The sequence below is a fragment of the Colletes gigas genome, unplaced genomic scaffold, assembly GCF_013123115.1.
Source record: "Colletes gigas isolate AHSC1104 unplaced genomic scaffold, ASM1312311v1 Colletes_gigas_Sc00004, whole genome shotgun sequence".
Taxonomy (NCBI): domain Eukaryota; kingdom Metazoa; phylum Arthropoda; class Insecta; order Hymenoptera; family Colletidae; genus Colletes; species Colletes gigas.
Window position 1 is genome coordinate 5038508 of NW_025106633.1, and position 21381 is coordinate 5059888.

Genomic DNA, 21381 nt, shown 5'->3' on the forward strand with positions numbered 1-21381 from the left:
GCTCCCGTTCCGCTAGACGTCGGGAATGGCTGCGAGCCAAGTCGCGGCCAGAAACTTTTTCGGGCCACATTTTTTTTCGACGGTCCATGCCCCCGTACCGCTATGGACTTCGAATCGCAAACGAATCCGATGTTACGAATCTCTCGAACCACTCGATCGTCTTGAACGTCTTGAGAATATCGATAGCTGTAAGTTTATGTTCGGTATCTCAAGTACAAACATCGTCGATCGTAACGTTGTCAGTCTTCGAACTATTGTAACTTTGCGAAAAGAAGTACAACTCCTTCAGAAATCGTTAAAATTTATACGTCGAGCTTTATCGTTCGAGATTTATGGTACTGGAGGAGTTAATGCGTTAAGAGTTGAGATTCTGATCCTGTTCGCTCGATTGTACCGCTCACGGTGCACTCAAGGAACAATCGGTTCCCCGTATAGCGAACGGTGCATTGTTCCTGTAGCACAGCGAGAAAACATCGGCGCAGTGGATCGAGCAGGAGGTGGAATCTCGCCGTCGAAGCGATATAGAAGTCCTTTCGAAGTCGCGCGTCGGCTCTATGGTTCTCGTTAATCGAAGCGTGTGTGCCGATCGTGCCGCGGTTTTACGGCTCGCCTCCCCGTTCGTCTTCACCGACGTAGAATTCGTTCGAGTGGTTCTCCATTCGGTCGACGTTAAATGGGTCGGCATGTGGCAAGTTAGGAAACGGGAGTTCTACGGCACACGAGCCTCTTTTGCGTATCAAACACACAGACTGTCTCTGCAAATTTTTCCGGACTGAATAAGCATAATAACTTGAACTTGATTAAGTAACGTTTCTTAAGACGAGTCACAGATGTAACTTGTAAGTTGATCCTCCTTGGAATCACTAAAGCATTTCTTTCTCGAATTTCGTCCGTGTCTTAAGAATCGTTGCTGTAGTAAAATTAAAAATCACTTCAGCGAACGAAACACGATCATGATCGGTTATCGAGAGTTTATCGAGAGAAGAGATTCGCTCGTACAAAGTTTATACGTATATAATCGAGTTTCCGTCAAATCCGCGCACCTTTGAACTTTCACAAATTTATACGATGCTTGCAGGCGCCATTAACGGATTAGAATTTTAATGGAGTTCGATCCGAGTAGACGCCGATAACAGTTTTCTCTTCCACGGTTTAAAGTATTGCGTTACCCGGAGTAACACCGCCGGTTAATCCTTATTTTCCTCTTTTCCGCGTTTCTCGAAGGAAGAGGGACACGGAGTCGCGTCTTGGGTTTGCTTACCTACGCGTACCGCGACATCAATTCGCGTCTACTTGCAATTTATCGCACCTGCGCGTTTACTTTCCGCCGGTGGAACTAGCGTCCCTAATCGTTCCGTCGATCTCGCGTCGAAATTAGTCCGTTTTCCGCGACTGCACACCCGGAGTCATTATCTACCGCTATTCGTCCCTTTTCTAATAAAATTATATCGCGAAGTGAGAAATAATTTAGAGGAATCTTAGTTTTAGGGGTGGACTATTCGAATCCTTGAAATCTCTTTTATTTATTTGTTCGTTGACTATTGTACAAGAATCGAGGGCGAGGCAAGGCGAGCCAGAGTGCATGTGCTCGAAGAAAGGGAGCAAGGAACATGTACCGAGTCGGCCTTTCACCTTGAAACAACACCGACCGAAATAAACGAGCGTCCTCTATTTTCGGGCAACCTCTCAGCCGGCTCTCGAGTACGCTTTACTCTAACGCACCTTTCAGTTGACACGTGGATACGTGACGCTCGCGTACACGTGCACCCCGTCGCAATAAATAACACCTTTTGTCGATAATCGGTCCATCAGTGAGCCTTGTTCGAATTGAAAATGGCACGGGACTCGTAAGCCCACTCATCCTACTTCCTACGCGATACTGCAATTCGAAAGGTGTTCCTTGCTTCGTGACTTTGTAAATTCTCAAATAAAAGATCATTGTTACAGTACAGAGTATCGAGAACATTTTAAAAAGACTTTAAATAATTTCAAGAGGATATTTTTCACTTTTCTGGGGTTTTATGTAACGAGTAACACGTAACGAGTCGTTGGTATATCTGGACAATGGGTGATTCTACGTGTAAAAATAAGTATACAGAAATGAATAAAATTGTTTCGTTAGCGGTCTTGTTTTCGAGAAAATTGACGTTGCAAATCCAGTAGAGCAGTCGGATATCGGTATAAGTAGAAAAGGAGATTAATGGTCAGACGCGACAGCCAACGATTCGACTCCACGCGTCTCCGAGAAATTTCTAAACTCAATTATTTCCAAAACGAAGGCTCCTACGAAAAAATGTTGTTAGTTCTCTCCAACTTATTTCTAAAATATCATTACTGTTGTAAATTTTCACGCGACGCAGTAGCAAATGGTACGAACTGCATTTTACTCATCAACGTGGCCTTTAATTTTGGCAAATGCAATATAATGAGACTTCGTTAACGCGAATTTTGGGCAAAATGGCGCATAGGTGGAGAAAATTGCACGGTGAAATTGCTTTTCATTTATATAACGCTGCTCCATACAATTTACCCGCACGGGATTTCTAATCGAAAAACTTCGTTTCAATTGTTTACACCACGACGTTCTCGACGCTTGTTCGAGCTGTAACGCGGAGAAAGATTTCGCAACTTTAACGAGGTAAACTTATCCGTAAAATTCGACGTTTTTTCGGAATTAATGGGCAGAGAGTCGAAACCTGGACTGGAAGCGTATGGAGTCGAAAATTCCGTTGGATCCCGGTGGCTAGATAGTAATTATCGCGACGAGAACGTGGAAAATAAAATGTGGAGGACCGGGATACCCGAACAATGCGTGCGCCGCGGGCATAATTTTTACGATAAGGGCCGTCACAATGAAACGAATTTACGGCTCGTTGAAACTCGGAGACGCGCGAAATTTTCACGATATTTTTCCTCCATGGTTCGTCGAGGCGCTGGCCGTCGGGTGCCAAGGGTCTTCGATCCATTTCCACCTAGACGACAGTAGGAGAAAGAGAGGGGCACAGAGAGCGTTAGGTCTTTCGTGAAAGGAGTATCAGAGATACGATCGCTAACGTGAAAATCCATCGGTAATGGAATTTGTCCTGGTTTTGTAGGGGATATTCTCATGAATCGGAAAGACACTACCAGAACCTCGACAGTTTCATCTCTCCGACGCCAGAGGAAACCCTTTTTCCTTTATCCCGGTAGGCTGACGTTTCCTGAACCTACGGATCTACCTACGCGACGTGATTCTAGATATTATCTGATATTTCCAGTCCATCAAAAATACTTATTACAAGAGTCGTTCGATAAGTCCTCAGAGAAAGATAAGAAAATAAATTATTTTATTTAGATTTTTTTTTTATTTTTCAATATAATCTCCTTTTAGCTCTATACACTTTTCCAAGCGTTTCTCCAACTTTTTTAAGCCATCTAAATAGTAAGATTTCGGAGGGTCCTCAAAATAGACATCTGTTTGGGCGGTGACCTTTTCGTCGACGTGCACGGTTGTCCACCGAGCCATTTTTTTAAGTTTGAAAATAAAAAGAAGTCACTAGGGGCCAAATTCGATGAATACGGTGGAGGTTGTTATAATTTGAAATTTAATTCCATGATTTTGATCATTGAAACTGCACAGGTGTGCACCCATGCATTGTTTTGATGCAAGAGGAAGTTCCTTGCTTCGATCGACAATAAAAATGAAACCATAATATAACTGAAACTTTGATAGTTGTCTAGTGAGTAATGATGCTTACTAAAAACAAACCATTTTCGATGCTACGAATGCCAGGTCTTGGATTTTCTAAGGACTTATTGAACGACCCTCGTATTAACCCTTCTATCCTGTGGTTCGATTCTTCGAATAAATGTAATTTATTCATTTACTATTTTATCGAGCTCATATTTATCGAATCCATCGACGTTTATGTGTATTTTAAAACTGTGAAGATCGATTAGGTACAGCAATAAGCAAGCATTTGACGAAGTCGGTCTATTGTTCTTCCATCGTGCAGAAGTTTTTTGATTCTCGAATTTCTTTCACCATCTTTCACGTCCACGTTTTGAGACTCGATTTCTGTAGGTGTGCACGAACGCGACAGTGAACTCCGCAGTCTCGCGAGCTTGCCCCTATTTGTAATAGCGAGTGCTAAACGCAGGATATCCTCCATTCGAAGCGTGCCTTTCGCGACTAATTTTGATCATCCGTTCAACGATCTGTAAAATTCCCCTTCGACGATAATGGAGGAAGGTAACTAAATTTTGTCTTGATTCGAGGCACGCAAATATCAGGGAACTTTTTTCCTTTTGCGCCGGGCCGGGGTCGACGCGTAGCCAAGGACGCTCGTCCGCTCGAAAAACGAAACCATCGAGGGAATAAAATGCATCGCTTAAAAAGAGAGAAAAAAAATACTGGATCGATCGCGACAACGAACGGATCGACGGCGACGCGCGAACGCGAAATCGTTTCAAATTCACCAGAACGATCGCGAGTGCTCGGCGGCCTCTCACGGAGGCGTTCGCTCGTCGCTCGTCCCGAGAAAAGCTAATTCGTACACCGAAGAACCGGTGAAACCCCGTTTCGTCTACCATGTTGATCCTCATTTTCTACGGCTCAAGGCTCTTCGACCCGTTTTGAAACGAACGAGCATGTTACGTAGACGTAACCTTCGCGATCAATTTCGGAAGAGCTACACGTGCCTCATACGCTTAATTAAATTTGCACGAGCAGTTGAGTTTATCGTAGAACAATAATAAAAACGCGCTACTAGAAACTGTTGGTAGGAAGGCTAGGTTTATTTGGAAGAGCGAATCTCAGACTAACGAGGAACGTCGCCCAACCGTATCACGCCGCTTTTGATCAGATTTTCCACACAAGTAATAACATCGAAACTATGCGTCCCGTATCTTTTTTTAATACCATTCGTGATTGGGGTGAAACCTTCAAAGTTCGAGGTTGAGTGGAACTATTAAGTCGAATATTGTTAATCTCGCGGTGATCCTTGGATGGTAGCAGCCACCGAAAAAGCACATACGCATTTTGTACCAGAAATGTCTCATAATTGTAATCCCTCGCACGTTTCCACCGAGTTCCATTTTTCGTGTTTTCGAAGAAGAATGGCGCATGATGAACGTACCTGACCTTTTTTATGCGTATCCGCGTCTGCACCATGCATATTTGAATAAATTCATCCAGCGCGGAGGCAAGAACTGATTACATATTAGCGGCATTAAATTTGTTACATTTAAATTTAAATATTAAGCCCGGTACGAAAAATATTTTTATATACGCGATCGCCGTAGCATAATCAGTCCTTGTATTCGCGATGCATGAATCAGTTCGAGTATGCGTGCTTCGGACGTGGATACGTATAAAAACGCCAGATAAATTTTGGGAACCCCGAGACATTCTGTTACGAGAACCGGCAAAGTATGAAAATTTATACGCGCAATATAAAACAATATTTCACGAGAAAAATTGCCCAGAGACCACTGATTTATTAAGTCTCGTGGAAACCTGTGATTTCAAATGTTTCTTCGATGTGGTCGTTTTGTGCCTCGACCGACGATAAATTGCTTCTTTGGTTAAAGTTTCCTTCGGCTAATTTGCGTTGCAACAAAGGGAAACGGGAGAAGAATCGTGGCAAATGGGAGACGCAGACGGATTTGCGCGACTCGGGGGATGAGGAACAGATCCAGAAATGGATAGAGGGTGGTGGATGAAGAACGAGGAACAGAGTATTAGACGTGAAAGCTTTCATTTGTAAAATGTAACAAGAGCGCGAACTACTATGTCCTTTTTCCTCTTCCGTGCCACTGTTGCACCTAGATGCACACGCACGTGTACATCGTGTTCCCCTAGTTTTCGACCAACTTCCACGGAACGACGCTTTGTTTCCCCATCTTTTGTGCCATTTTCGCGTCGAACAAGCACGCTTGTTTATTATCCTGCCATCCAGTTGGACAAAACGTACCGCGAGAAGCGCCCCCGGAATATCCCGAATCGGGTAAATTATGCAACCAACGAGTTTGAGGTTCTTCCTCAATCTTCTAAGTAAGTTTATGTTTTATAAATTAAGGGCATTCAGCGCGTAGTTTATTTCACCATTCAAAGCTCACTATTACGTCTTACACACAGAAATTATAAGCTTTCGTAGTTGATTGTCATTTCTGGTCACACAGTATATTCTCGGTAAAGAATTTTTTTCTCGAAAATGCGTAGGATTATCGAGGGTTTGTGTATCCACCAAAACTGATCATAATTGACCCCCCTAGCTAAAAATAATTTTTCCAGAACAATTTGAAATTTTTTGTTTCACTGAAAAATTTCACACTTACTCGAATTTTTTTCTCGAAACTGCGTAGGATTATCGAGGGTTTGTGTATCCACCAAAACTGATCATAATTGACCCCCCTAGCTAAAAATAATTTTTCCAGAACAATTTGAAATTTTTTGTTTCACTGAAAAATTTCAAACCTACTCGAATTTTTTTCTCGAAACTGCGTAGGATTTCGAGGGTTTGTGTATCCACCAAAACTGATCATAATTGACCCCCCTAGCTAAAAATAATTTTTCCAGAACAATTTGAAATTTTTTTTTACACTAAGAAATTTCACACCTACTCGAATTTTTTTCTCGAAACTGCGTAGGAATTCGAGGGTTTGTGTATCCACCAAAACTGATCATAATTGACCCCCCTAGCTAAAAATAATTTTTCCAGAACAATTTGAAATTTTTTGTTTCACTGAAAAATTTCACACTTACTCGAATTTTTTTCTCGAAACTGCGTAGGATTCCGAGGGTTCGTGTATCCACCAAAACTGATCATAATTGACCCCCCTAGCTAAAAATAATTTTTCCAGAACAATTTGAAATTTTTTGTTTCACTGAAAAATTTCAAACCTACTCGAATTTTTTTCTCGAAAGTGCGTAGGATTTCGAGGGTTTGTCTGTTCACCAAAACTGATTATAATTGACCCCCCTAGCTAAAAATAATTTTTCCAGAACAATTTGAAATTTTTTTTTTCACTGAGAAATTTCACACCTACTAGAATTTTTTTCTCGAAACTGCGTAGGATTTCGAGGGTATGTCTGTTCACCAAAAATGATTGCAATTGACCCCCGTAGCTAAAAATAATTTTTCCATAACGATTTATTAAGAGAAAATATATAAAATTCATGCGGCTCAGACTACTTTGTTTATGTGAAATATAATCCTTAACAGTTACCAAAGAATAGTCAGGGTAAATATGTCAGTTATTCGTACATCTACTGTCAGATAATCGGAACTCTACTGTACTTTTCGTGCTACTCGAATAGCAGAAAGGTTTTATCGGGATGAACGGGGTCGCTTCCAGCGAGGAACGGATGAATTTTACAGATACGCAGTTTCAATTTTCCAAGCCTGGCGCGATATCTATTATTCGAAAAGCAATCAAATAAAAATCGTTGATCCAGTTATTTAAAACAATACGGTGCCCCGCCTATTGTCGCGAACGTCGAACGTTCCGTATCGATGGAATAGTTCGATGGTCCTTGGTACCAATTGCTTCGTACGAATTCCGATTGTGTCACTTCTAAATCTACGTATCGGGTCCCGGCCTTGCGATCGTTCCTCGAAGACATCATTAAACGTAACCCTAGAAACATAGCACGTGCCGTCGATTGGCAATTGCGATCGCAGGAAACGGCGTTACGGATCGGTCGCTACGGTCTTCGTGCCGCGTCCTCGCGCATCGACACGCGTTTACCTTACGCTTAAGGCCACGTGTTTTCAATTTCGAGCTTTGATAATCTAAACACGGATCCCGCGTAGTTTCATCGCACGTATGCACACGTCCGCCGCCGATTGCGCAACGAGGGTGCAAATAAACGGCTCTGTCCGTGGTAAATACGGGCGAAACGAGAGTCCCCGTTTCTGATAACGTGGCGCGACGCGTCGTTTCGTAATGTAACGTATGCGACACACGCTCTCTACATCTTCTTGAACCGGTCAAATGAGTTTTTAATTACGGATCAGCCAGTCTAGCCGTGCCGTGGAGACCGTAAACAGCTGGAGGGCGGGATTCCGCGTGGCAAGTATCCCTAACGCGCGGATTAATGCAAGAACCGAGGCAACGACGTACCTCGACACTCTGACGGCGCATAATTTCTTCTCCGCGATACGTGTGCCAGCTCGCTTCGTTACTTACGTCTTGTTAATTATCCTCCAGCGGACGTAGGTTTTTCAAAGGTGCCACCGCGACGCGGGAAACCCGTCGTCGAGGGCGGGAAATTTATGCGAGGACACGCGCGTCGCGTTCTACGAGTTACTCCGTCCGAATGAAAATATTATCACCGTCGTTATTTCCGCCCCCCCCTTCAAACTGGGTTAAGAACGCATCGAGCAAGAATCGAGGCATTTTTGCGACCATTCGGATGGACGTTTCGCTGGCTCGATCGATTCCAGATGCACTGTTCCGATGAATCCGGAACTCGGACGTAATTAGGAAACGCGGTAATTCCAGGAAGCTGATCGCGAAATGTCGAATCGTTCCTCCTATCTGCATCGTACACAGATTTAAAGACTGTTGAAAACCTTGAAAGTTTACAGAATTCTGTGGACTAAAGATGAAGTTCTCCGTTACAAAATTATCAAGTATTCGTTTAATACGCGCAGAAATTAGTATCGAATCGAAAATATTGGAGCAGATATCTTAAGTGCTACGATTTTGGCAGCTCTCCCATGCTACCTATGTGGCTCGAATACGAATTGAATTCCGAACGTAACCGGCGTTCTCCTTGACCCACTGATTGAGTCAGTGCTCGGTTTCGGCGTAAGTGCACGCTTACGGATAGCTTTACCCTCGTCGGGACTCGCTTTCGAAAAAGCAGAATAGCCCGATAAACTCGTAGCAAGCGGTACGAGTTAACGATGTGCAGAAAAGAGTCGAAAGAGTCGCACTTTTCCGATAAAACAGTCCGCCTATCCCATTAACATACATCACGATAACCCAATTAATGCTTCGCGAGCCCGCCTTTATCCTCAATTAAATATACCACGCAGTTAAACGTACTTCCTGCTAACCTCGAACATTTCTAATATCTTCGTCTTCGTGGCATATTTCGATCAACCTTTCGATCAATTTCGCTTTCGTTCTCGTAGTGATTTTCGTTAGTTTTGCCTGGACAATCGCCAATAAATTTACTTTGGGAATCATGACAGAACCGTTTCCAGACCGTGGGATTGCATTTATATCCGCATCAAAACGCTCGGTCGCTTCTAATGCAGATTATTATGGGTCGTGAAAACAATGGAGTCGAAGTTATTTATTTGCCACGCGTATCAGACACAGGGGAAAAACTATTTTGTTGCGTGTAACACCCAAGCAATGAATAAACTTTGCTGCCAGAGTTCGCTCGTGTCTCTTGATTCGATGACCAGAGATTACTCCGAACCGAAGACAGTCAACAGACCCAATTTTCCGTCATAAAGCGAGGCACTACCGTACAGTTGGGTTTAGCGCAGCGTTCGAGCGTCACGTAATGGGGCAATTGCACCGTTTACGCTGTCTTTTAGTGGAATCATTGAAAGACAGTTCCAACCGTTTATCAAAGGCGAATCGACGGAAGAGTGCGAGCGTTCTTTTGTGACTACAAACGAATGGTCGCGTTCCTAATTAAATCACCGAGCGTAGCGATCGTTTTCGCAATCGCGTCCGCACGATCCGTCCTCCCCGTTGATCGCTGCACTCTGTACGCTTTTATATCGATCTTGACGCGCGAAAGTGCTCTTTTGTTCAATTCTCGCGTGACCGTCGATAGCAGATACCGCGTCACGGTACGTGGAAATAAAAACAAACGAGACGGCGATAGTCTGGGAGTTAATTGCCGACATTCTAGGCAGCTCCGTTTTTAAACGTCCCTCGTTTAATAAATTATCCAATTTTTCGCATCGATAAGCCACCTATCAAGCTTTGCGATTACGGACGATTAAAAGTATTTTGATCTTGAACGCACGCTATCGTTAACAAAGTTTTTATTCACGACTGTATTTTAATATTTATCGCGGCACTTTTTGTATTTTTACTCACTGTGCGCAAGAGATGGATATACGGAAGCATCGTCACGCTGGTATAAATAGATCGTAACGCGTTAATCCCGCGAACGACGGCCGTGGAAAAGCCATTGTTTTCTGTCGCGGGCAAAACGAATCCCCCGGCGAGGGCTCGCGAAAATTTAAATTAAATGGCGGGCAGGGCGCGAAGCCGGGGGATTTATCAAAGCAGACGGCGAGAAACGTTCGCTAATGCATCGCGTTGTAACGAAATACGAGGACTTTCAGAGCCCTGAAAGTTCTTGTAACGTTCGCCGGTCGGCGATGCAGCAATTAACGGGACTACAAATGGCGCGGAACAAAGGGTCGGTAGCGGCCGGTATATTTCTTGAGTTGAACTCCAGTCTTGCTACTTCGTTTCGTCGAGTTTAAACAAAAGGTACGAGGGCCCTCGGTTTCGAAGCGCGATGTAATTGCGGGCCCGGCGTGCATTAACCGCTTGCCTAGCCTCCGGTTGCGTTTCTTTGGCACGCGGTTTCCCGAGTCAATAAAGCCACGACCTATTGATCCGAAAGGTCCTCCTTCGAAGGCGAGTTGGCGCGTAGCACGGTAGGCAGAATGTAGACAAGACACACCTTTGGACGAGGAAAGGGTGCCACTAGAAGTCTCCTGGAAAGCTCGCGAAGTTCTATCAACCCTCGATCTTGAGACCAGGCTCCCTCTCACCTGCCCCGTCGGTTCCACCGTCAGCTGCTGACAACGGACTCTTCTCTTGCACGTCCTGGTGCACGCTAATCGCCTCGTGACCGTGCCACCGGATGTTTCAACCTCCATTAGTCGTAACTACGACCCACCTGTTATTTCAACCGACACCCTTTTTCCCAACCGTCTCGATATTCCTGTCACGATCGAAGATTCGACCAACTTCGTGATTCATTTATAGCAACGTTAGATCGGACGTGTTTCACGCTTTTCAATTTCACGCAGCAATTTTCGGTTCACCGACCCCGAGGACTCCCGACGCTTCCGGTGTAAATTCGAGCGCAACACTCCCAACCCGACGGAGGCGCGGCTGTTGTACTTTCGTTTGTTGCTATCCCGTCGGGAGATCAGCGAATGACGTAATTTCTTCGAACAATGGAGATATGTACCCGGTATGCGCTCGCGAGACGAGGGAAATCGAGAGAAATTCAACTTGGCGACGTAGAAACGAGACACTTCTACCGCGTCCCCCAATTTTACCGGAAACCAAACGTTGCAACGTCTTTAAAATCGCAAAATCGTGGCATTACATTTTCACCAGAATATGGATTCGTTGCACAAACTCCGCGCGGGAAGCGTTTTTTTAGATTACTGAACCACTCTCCGCCTAGCAAAACAAACACCGAGGGCTTCCTTTCTTCCCTTTTTTTTTTGCTAATTTAATGCACGTTGCGCGATACCTGTCGCGTACCTGCGTACACCACTTGGATTATCTGGGTCAGCAGCCAGCGTGGTAATTGGCAGCAGGCTAATTCCCTTATAATTAATTCGTTGACAGCGTCAAAGAATGGCCCGCGGTGAGCAAGGATACGCGCTCATTCAATCTCTCTGTTTAAAAGTTTCGTAAACTTTACCGCGCGCGTCTCGTCGAATTACAAATAATTCCTCTTTCCTGTCAGCCTAGTCTTCGTATCCGTTTGAAACGACCTCGTGGAAATCGGTTAACGGATAGGTTAAAGTAGGTTAATTGCTGGGATTTTGTTTCCGTGGATACTGTTACAAGACGTCGGTTGTATGATAAACGCGTAATCGAGACATTAGCGTGGACGGTTATCGCGAGACCGGCTGGTAAAAAAAAAATATTACTCGAACCTCGAGGGGGGGGAAATCAATCGAGCGGATAAATTAATTGAAATCAATCGATCCGAACGTCTGTATACTTCAAACGACGCGAAGTACCGTTTAACAATGGCGATTGTTCGCCGCGTTGTCTCCATATTCTATTCAATATGAAATAAAATCATGTGTGGATAGTTTCCACGCGATTTTTACTTGTTAATCACTTTTGTCTGGTCGTTTGTTTTGGACAGAGTGTTCTAAGAAATCGTTATGTAGCCTAAGTTTGGTCCATAATGGGATTTTAATAATCGTTATAGGAAAAGTCGAGAATCGAGAATGAACTGTTAAACTTGGAAAATAATTTCAAGTTTGTAAAGGTGTCTTTCGAGGCCAGAAATGGCGGCAAATAGGTAAAGCGCGTCGTTGAAAGCAGGTTGAGAAACCTTTAACGAAACCAAACAACGCACGGCGGTCTGATCGCATAGTTCATAGTTTAACTTTGCGCGAATATCAATACTCGTAAGTATTTCATTGCCTTTAACCAAAGTACACGTACATGGCCGTTTGCGCAGGGAGGAATTCGCGACGACGTTAGGTCAACCCGGCAGATAATTTCTGTCGAAGGAAATTCAATGAATCGTCCCAGTTAACGGACCACGAATTCTCGAAATGCCAAACGCGCCTTCGGGAAACCACTCCCGATCCCTGATTCGAAGTCGAGAAAACACGCTTTGTGTCCTGATCCGTCGACGTTGCTATAATTAAAACGGTAAAACTCGTTTCACGAGGACTCGATCTTTAAAAATTTTATTGCGTAATTGTAACTTTGAAAGGATTGGATATCCAAACGTGTTTGTTTCCCTGCTGGTTGAGGTAATCGTCGTGTAGAAAAAATGTTGGACGAATGAGAAATCGGGCCCAGTTTGATAGGATAGAAAAGACGTACTTGAGGGGTTGATAGCCACGAGAACATTCAGTTGCTCGATGGCAGTCAGCGAGGAAGGTTGGTAACGATATTTCGGAAGCAATTACGAAATATTTATACCACGGTTACGGAAACGAGCAGACGACACTCGAGGAAGTACAGTGGTACAAGACCTAGCACTCGAATTATTTAGGCCACTGGCTTGCGGAGTAACTGGCAGCCAGCGTCGAGCCTCTTACTTCGCTGACAGCGCTGAAGCTCATCTCTGTGTGTATATAAAAGCCTGTTCTAACCACTTACAAGCGTCAGCCGAAAAATATAAGCCACCCACACGGCCGTACCGGCCGTTTCGCGACCGTCTCGATGTCACGGGTCTTCGTCGATGGCCTTTTTTCTCTATTGTCTCGACCGGCCTGAAATCGGGTTACTCGAAGATGGACTTGTTCTTTGATAGACACTCGTGTAAGTGCGGTCTGAATCAGCAACCGCGACAACCGTTCTCCCAAACGAGCGCAAATCTAATATCCTAATACACGAGAAGAGTAAGATCGAATTTGTGCTGATCCAGAAAATACTCGATTTAAATACGATGTAACAATATCGAGCTATCGTGGAAAATTTTTCACCGTTCGTTGACAAAGTTTGCCTGGTTCCAAGCACAACTTCGATCCCATCGGTTGCAGTATTAATGGATAAATGTTAGTTCGCAGCGCCATACTGTAACTAGAACGGATTTCAGGGCATCACGTTCCGAGAGTTCGGCTTACAGTATTCGCGTCTTGTTGCGAATTTCCATCAATTGAATAACCAGTCTAGTCCCTATCCGTTCTCGATTTAACTTCAGCCTGTGCCGGGGTGGATGTTGCGAACTGTCTCCGCCAACTTGCCCGCTAACGATGCGAGAAACACTGAAACTTTCGGTCCAAACAATACGAAAATGGATTCGACGTCGCGTCGATGATCGTTCGCAACGATGGCGATCGATGTTCTGGTTAAACAAAGGACGGAAAAGACAAAAATATCCACTCCTCGATGTTTTATATTTGTTCAATGTTCGTTTGGAAGATCGTTCGAGAGACACGCAATCTTCCCTGTTGGTTCGAGGCGACTTTTAAAACGGGTTTCACCATCCCGGGGAAGCCTACAAAATGGCCGATACAGTTCCCGTCGTTTGGTCGATTATTATTTAAATCGAGTGGCACCGATGTAGAAGGCGATTTCTCCGTTCAAGTCGTAAAGCAACAGCAACAAAATACGTTGTTTTTAAGGCTCACGACGTCGACGCCGGTCACGATTACATAAATTGCTAAGTAATTCCGCGTAATTGCAATTCGTAGTACGATCACGATCTCGGTGCCACTTCGGTGGCTAACCAAATTTGTTCCTGTCGAGTTTACTGACCAATTCCGATCGAAAGGTAGTCGTTGTAACGGTAGAACACCGTCGATCGTGGCGGAAAGCTATCTCTTTTACTAGACTATCTACAAATCTACGTTTTTTTAGAAATAGGGTTATTTAATTCTAACAGAATAAGTCTACTTCGTGACCATGTATATGTTGGTTGGCTGTAAAGAGACACAATGGCTGTGCACACTCGTGGATGAGAACATAGATTGTGTACTTGGTCAGATTAAGGTAGAATATTGTGTGAAAATGATTAATCGCGCAAAGGATGTAGTCAATTTACCGTTTTCCTCGGTACTTGCGTGTGATTAGGAACAAGAGAAGAAACATGGTCTCTTTTCAGTCGAAGGAAAACGTTTTGACTTGACCGTTTGGGATTGTTTGGAATGGCGTTGATTCTCGCGAAGCGCTTATTTCCGGAAATTGCGTACGCGGTGGATGAGGCCTGTTGAAAACCTACAAAAACGCACGCATCACGATTGTAGGGATTCATCGGGATGGCCTACTACGCTTTCATATGATCCCTTTAACATTGAGCGTTGACCCACTATTCCAGAAGGACGTCCATGTCTGTTGGCCTCGGGGTTCCTCCGCCATCCTCGTTATTTTTTAATACGTGCATGTTTCTCCGTGATGCAGCGCGGAACTTTGCAGCGTTTTACTATTAAACGTCCGCTATGCGCAGACCTAGGCTTATCGTGGCTAATTACTTCGAGGAGGGGTCCCTTCTTCCTCTGGAACGCTGCGTGGAAACAGGCGTAGCAATTTTATCATCAAAATTTATTACTTCGTTATTATTTTGTGTTCGTCTTAGACAAACTGGTAATAGGTGCATTAAAATGAAAACACGAAGTTGAGATTTTGGTAGTTCGGTGATTCGCCATTTTGAACGTCGTCGAAAACCGAAACACGAGATATCGACGAAACGTTCGAAAGGATCTTCAGAGGAAAGAGTTTCAACGTTTCGTCGATTCCGTCCGCGGAAACGTCTCAGCGATTATATTCGCGAGTAATTGCTTCTTTAATGGAAATTTTAATCGGTGCTCTCGAAGAAAACGCGCACGAAAAGGGATCGATGTCGACGTTGAATCCGGCACACGGCTGGGTATGCGTCGCTCGCGGAATTTCTGGTTCTAGTTTAATAAATGAAAATTGCTGGCGAGCCACAAGTACGAGGCGAATCCGCGATAAGAGATTGCGTTTCTGGTAGCCTTCGTTTTCTCGTGGCTGCCCCTTTTTCAAGGTCGGCGGACGCGTATGACGAACCAGACGAGAATAATAATGCAGATGCACCGCGGGACAGATTCAAAATTTTCATTCAGACCGATTCGTACGATCATTTATCGCTAGAAAGAATTATTTTGTCTTTATCGATAGTAACGTTCGTACGATAAGATTAAATAGAACTTCTGCCCACGCAACGATGGCGGAGTCATCAGCGTTTGGTAAATAATACACGTTGTTGTCGCATTTTTTGCATTCACTTTCATCTCGTGGCCATCTTCCTTTCACGTGTACGCCCATAAAAGTATACATCTTGTGGTAACAAAGGATCCCGTCTTGCAGAAATTATGGAAGTGGATCTCTTATATTTCTTCATCCTCCGCGTTTTCACAACTCCGTTCAGAAATTATGGGAACGTCTGTTTTACGTTTCTTCTAAATCTTCTCGGAAACTATATTATTATTCCGGTTCACGTATCCTATCTCCGAATTACGAACTCGTGCAGCCTTTTTCCAAAATTTTTAAACGTAGAAATAATACGAGAAATGCTTTATTTCTGTAATTCCAAGCGTTCGAAAAGCCGTATTTTTGTTTATTCGTTTCGATCGCGGAGTTCTCCGGTGGAGTTAAATTTTATTTAACTTCGCCTCGGTCGACGATATTCCGCGCTCGACCGTCGAAGCAATATCGCGCCGCTAATTTTTAATTCGTTTAAACGCGGTTCAACGATATCGCGGGTAGAAAGTTTTGATCGTCTCTCGTCACAGTGTAATAATTAAAGGTGCCGAGTGAAAGGTCAAACCGTGTACATGCCACGATTATCGATTACGACTGCTTTCCGCCGGTGAAAAATAGGAATTCGTTTCGTCGCGCTCGAACGGCCGTGCAAAGCCATTCGAGTGTCTTTTGTGACGGTTGCTTTGATTCTCGATATGGACGAATCGAACGGAATCGTCGTTCGGTTATCGGCGCAATTAGTCGAGGCGTCGAATTCCGTATCGGTCGCGTCGCGATGTACGTATTTATAAATCCGACGCTCGATCGCGAAATTAGCCCTCGGATGGATGCAAACGATGATTAAAAGCTGGCGAATTAAAACGTCTATTTTGGAACGACTTCGGGGAACGTTTTAGATCAGCAAATCGGAACAAAGCAGAGCGTGGAGAACTTTTATAGTCAGGCCCCCCTACCCCCGTCTGTCGCGGTGCCGTCATTACTGTCATCGTTCTCATTCTTCTCCGACGAGAATTTTTAATCAAGAGATAAAGGGGAGGGAGAAAAAAAAACGAAGGATGACGCGTCTGAAAGTTCAAGTCAAACGGTGTCTTTCGAAATCAACCATCTCGTCGTTTCGTCGTTGTTCCACGTTTCTCCTTGTAATTATTTAACCGCTACGTCGGTCGCTTCTTTATCGACCCGAGCGTCGACGTAGACAACGAAATACTTCGCCCCGGTCGATTCACCCACGGAAACAATAACATTTTAACAAGAAAATTAAGCACCCGGTATAATGGATTCCCGATGAACGTGCAACGTCGTCGCCACGGTTTCCGGGGCGCGAATAATGAGCCTAATTAGAGGAGCTTCCATCGCGTGCTCTCCGAGGCAATTCACTTAATTCAGACGCTAAGAATTGAATAGAGTGTCGCGAGTTTTAGCGCATTCGTCATGTAAACTTGACCTTCCCCCGCGAACTTCCGTCCCGTTCCGACTAAAGTTAGTTCGGAGACATTTATTTTTATCGTTTAAGTGGAATAGTCAACAATTTCTTGTTTCTTTCTATAGCATCGTGCTCGAAAGTAAATGCCTATCGACCGTTCGAGCGTATAATGCTCGCCAGACCTGCCATTTAATTGTCGAAGTTACTCCCATTTCGTGTCCTGTGATCTATAAAAACCTCGATGTAAATATAATTAAAATTTGTCAACGTTATTAGTTCGCATATAGAACGGAAATTGCATAATTCTGAAACGGTCGCCTCGTCGAGAGTGTTGAATTATGGATAATGTATCAATAATTACGCGATCGATATTAGTAAAATACATGTCGGTAGAGGGTATAAATAAATTGTGGGAGTTTACCAGGGGCGTCGAAATTGTTTCCAGCCGTTTTTGCGACGTGTCTCGGTCCGATCGTTACCGTCTGCGAGTCACAACCACCCCAACCGAGTACAACGAACTCGAAAGAGATGCTGCGTGTCCGTACGCAAAAGGAATTTCGGGCTTAAGAAGCAGTCGGAAAATTCTCTGGCTAAACGCCAGGGACCTCGAGCCACCGTGTACAGCTCGCCAGTTTAACAAACTACCACCCGTCTGCAGCCACCCTTCCAAGCTCGTCCTCGCAAATCCATAGTTGCGAAACGCTCTGGCCGACATGTTAGAAACGAGCAATCTCGCGTTTAAATTCTTCCTTTACCGACAAGACGTTTGCTCTTCTCTTAATTAAAGTACGCGACTCGATTCTTTTCTTCTTTTTCTTTTTCTTTTTTGTTCGAGCAATCGTCGGTAGTGGTCGGTAGCGACTCTGGAAAACGGAGAAGAGTTTAACGTGGGAATTTGATCCACTCGCAAAATTAGCTCGGCGACCTTAAGCGCGTTTAAATTGCGAGATTAACCGGCGGTAGTGATTAGCGGTAAAGATTTAACCTTGCTCCATTCCAGAAGGTGCATTAATTCCGCTGCCATTCGTTTCGATGCGCCAGACACTCGTCGCCTCTGGATCGAAATCCATTCTTGTTATTCTTTGACGCGCTCGGATGAAAATTGTCACCGAGACTCTGTCAAGAATCCGAGAAAGCAGTATTTGTAAAATGTACGAAGTTAAGGGAGTAGTTTTGAGACTCTTCGGAGAAAGACACGTTTTTAGGTCTCTTGATTACGTTCTCGCGTCGCTTAGAATCCTTTTTTCTCCGCGTCTCAGACGAGAACGCGCCGAGAAAAAGAAGTCAAGGGCTAACTCGAGACGCGGAGAAGCATCCCGCGCGTTTAGTCGCCTCATTAACGAAGAATCCGGTGGGTGAAAAACAAAGGTATTACATTCGAGGCTGCGTATGTACACGGCGCGTCATCGTGCCGAACGACGAGTTTTATCGTACGGCAAATGTTGCAACCACGTGAACAAACTGCCCGTACAAACTGGTAGTCGCGGTAAATATGTGCGCAGATACAACCGACGGCACCAATAGCCGCGCGTATCAGCCTCGTAGAGCATAATCCGATTACGACGTAGTTTATGCGAACGATACTTGTGTCGCTGGTACACGCGACTCCGGATTACGCGCGAGTCTTTCTTATTGTCGGCCGTGTCGCCGTAGATCCAATAATCGTTCTGGTCTCTGCTCGAAAATATAACAGAATGTTATTTTACGCTGGTTTCGCTACACGGACGCAGAATCGTTGTTTGTTCGGCGGAAGATGATGCTACTTTCGTGAAATCCTCGACGAGAAAGTGCGTAGGAACGACCGATACCGGAAGACGGACCGATATCCTTCGATGAACATCGTGGTCGTTCCACCAAATTGAAACGAGACGAACCTTGGCGAGGAAAAACAGGAGTTTTCGTTTCGATTTGTAGCCGATCAACTTTTGCAGGACTATTGGAATTAAATATATTTTCACCGAAAAAAAAAAGAGAGAATAAGAATGATAAGAAACGAGGGATCGCGTTAATTTAATAGTTGCATACTGATCGACATTGTGGGTAATCGGTAACACGTGGCGTTACGTCGAGCGGGTGAGAGTTTCTTCCGTGGACGTCGCGGCGAGTAACGACGGCTTTGTTTACGGAGGCGTCGTCGGGCGCGGCGCAAGGTGGATCGATGGGTGACGTTAACCGAATTTCAATTTCCGTCGACCCCGGGTCGCTGTGCGATCGCGTCCGTCGATTCCGTCGAATTAATGGGCCGCGTGACGCAGGGAGCTCGTTGGTAGTAGTAATCTCGCCGGTATAATGCCGAGGTTGGAAACACGTCGCTTATCCGAGGCCGGTTAATCAGTTGCACGCGGTGCCCTCGGTCTCGCGAACGTGCACGGGCTCGTCTCCTCGTGTTCTTTCGGGCAAGGTTGCATTCGCGTTTCAGATCTTGCTCGCCTGTTTATCCGCGTACTCTTTGCTGTACCTTTTAACGCCCACGCGCCTCGCCTCGCGCCGTGGTCAATTCAAACAATCTAGGTCGAACGAAACGCGAACGGAATTTTTATGGGTTTTTTCCCCTTAATTTCTTATCGATCTCGAGATTTCCACGGGTTTGCCCGAGCGAGAAATTCAAATTCAACCCTTTGCGCCCGGTGACTTCTTCTCTGGCCTTTGAGCCACCCACCAGGTGAATTTTATTTGCAAAATGTATATTAACGAGATCGTCGGAAGTTACAGGTAGAACGTTTTGTTGTTTCTTCGTTCCCCGATACCTCTCCGATCGAACGAACGTTCCTTTGCATCGGATTCGTTAGCGGCTTACGTGCAATTACCGGCGTAAAATGTCATGGGTAGAACTCCAGATACCCGTTCGATATTTCGTTCTATAATAATTTCATAACGAAGCAAAATTGTTTTCAACAGAGACGAAAGCTTCGTAATTAAAATTTCATCCGCAGCAGTTGCTGGACGCTGACACAGATGGATTTGGGAAAAAAAACGTCGAGCTGTGTTTTCGTCGTTAGTCGTTCCGTAATCTGGTTTTGCCGTATTCAACGGGAAATCCCATTTCGGTACGAAACATTTTTTCGCTTTCGAAAAGCAAAAATAAATGGTACAATGCAACGTAGGCCGACCAGACCCACGCTTTTTCGATTTTCCGTTCGCATTTTTGGGAAAAGCTGTTACGCCTCGTCTCGGCGCAGCGACCCGCGTCGACGCGTTCTTTCAACTTCCGCGTATTTGCGCTCGCGTTCACTTTTAATCCCTTTCTCATCGCGGCCGGTTACACCTGTTGCCCTCTTTATCTCGGTTCCCCGATGATATTTATGCATTTACACGTCGAACGGTCTCTGGGGTGTGCACACCTATACCGAAAAGCGAGCGCATTCACGCGCGCGCCTTTCAACCGGTCGCTTTGACGCTCGCGCACCCCTGCACTCGGGCGATATCGCGCTTAAAAGAGATCAAAAGTCAGGGAAACTGCGAGACTGGCCTCCGCGCGAGCACTCGCGAACTTTCTTCCGGGTTCTCGAGATGCCACGAGGCGACACAAAGAGGATTTGCGCCGGAGACGCCCGGGACCGGTCCAACAGGTGGAAAGTCTTTGGATTACGGTGACAATCTTCGCGATGGAAACACGCATTCCCCGCTAGATTGTCCATCGTACGAGTTTCTCCTAGTTCTAAAATAAGTTTTCGAAAACCAGGAAACGCGCGTAGCAAATTAGAAGTAATAATAAGCATAGAGTAAAATACAATGTATGATTTTCAACTTATCGCGGGACCGTTTCGTGGTTGCAGGATCGACGAGTCAAAGGTGGAGACTGACGTCGGAGACAATCGGGAGGCTAACAGGTGGAAAAGGGTTGAAGTACGCGAAATATCACCACGCGTCACGCAGGGGTGGTGGGTCTATGGGGGGCTCCGCCCCAGCGGCCCCCCGGTTCCAGTCCAAACGGAAACTGTCGGAACGGTGCCATCCTGGCGAGGTCCAAGACCGCCCCGCTTCCGGTACCACCGTCCAAACGGATGAAGAGCCCTTCCAACATCATGAGGCAGTCCAGCCTCACCAAGCTCGGTTCCATGATCAATACCGCCGTGAACAAGAGAGCCGGTGAGTTCTATTTTTTCGTTCCTCTTTTCGCGTCTCTTTTCTCCCCCCCACCCTTTACTTTCCACTTCTCCTCTGTCTCGACACGCTTTATTAATCCCTCCGCATCCCGAAATGCTTAACGACTGGGAACACTAATTTTTCCCCCGGGCAAGACAGTGGCTCGAGCACGATAAAAAAAATTCCGCTCCCCTGTAGAACGGATTTCGTTCCAAGGCAATGATTCTTAACTCTTTTTTACGTAC

The 21381-nt window shown here is 45.1% G+C and overlaps 1 protein-coding gene across 3 annotated transcripts in view; it reads left to right on the forward strand.

Annotated features, from left to right (window-relative positions):
• LOC122394863 (protein phosphatase PP2A 55 kDa regulatory subunit) overlaps positions 1 to 21381 on the forward strand; it is a 39538-nt gene that overhangs the window by 5884 nt on the left and 12273 nt on the right. For 2 of the 3 annotated variants that reach the window (XM_043392027.1, XM_043392028.1), the window contains exon 2: positions 20827 to 21139. In XM_043392027.1, coding sequence (XP_043247962.1) covers positions 21055 to 21139 — 85 coding nt within the window. In that variant the 5' untranslated portion in view covers positions 20827 to 21054. Of the gene's footprint in view, positions 1 to 19983; positions 20098 to 20826; positions 21140 to 21381 lie in introns of those variants that run through there. The other variant, XM_043392029.1, reaches the window with a different exon arrangement.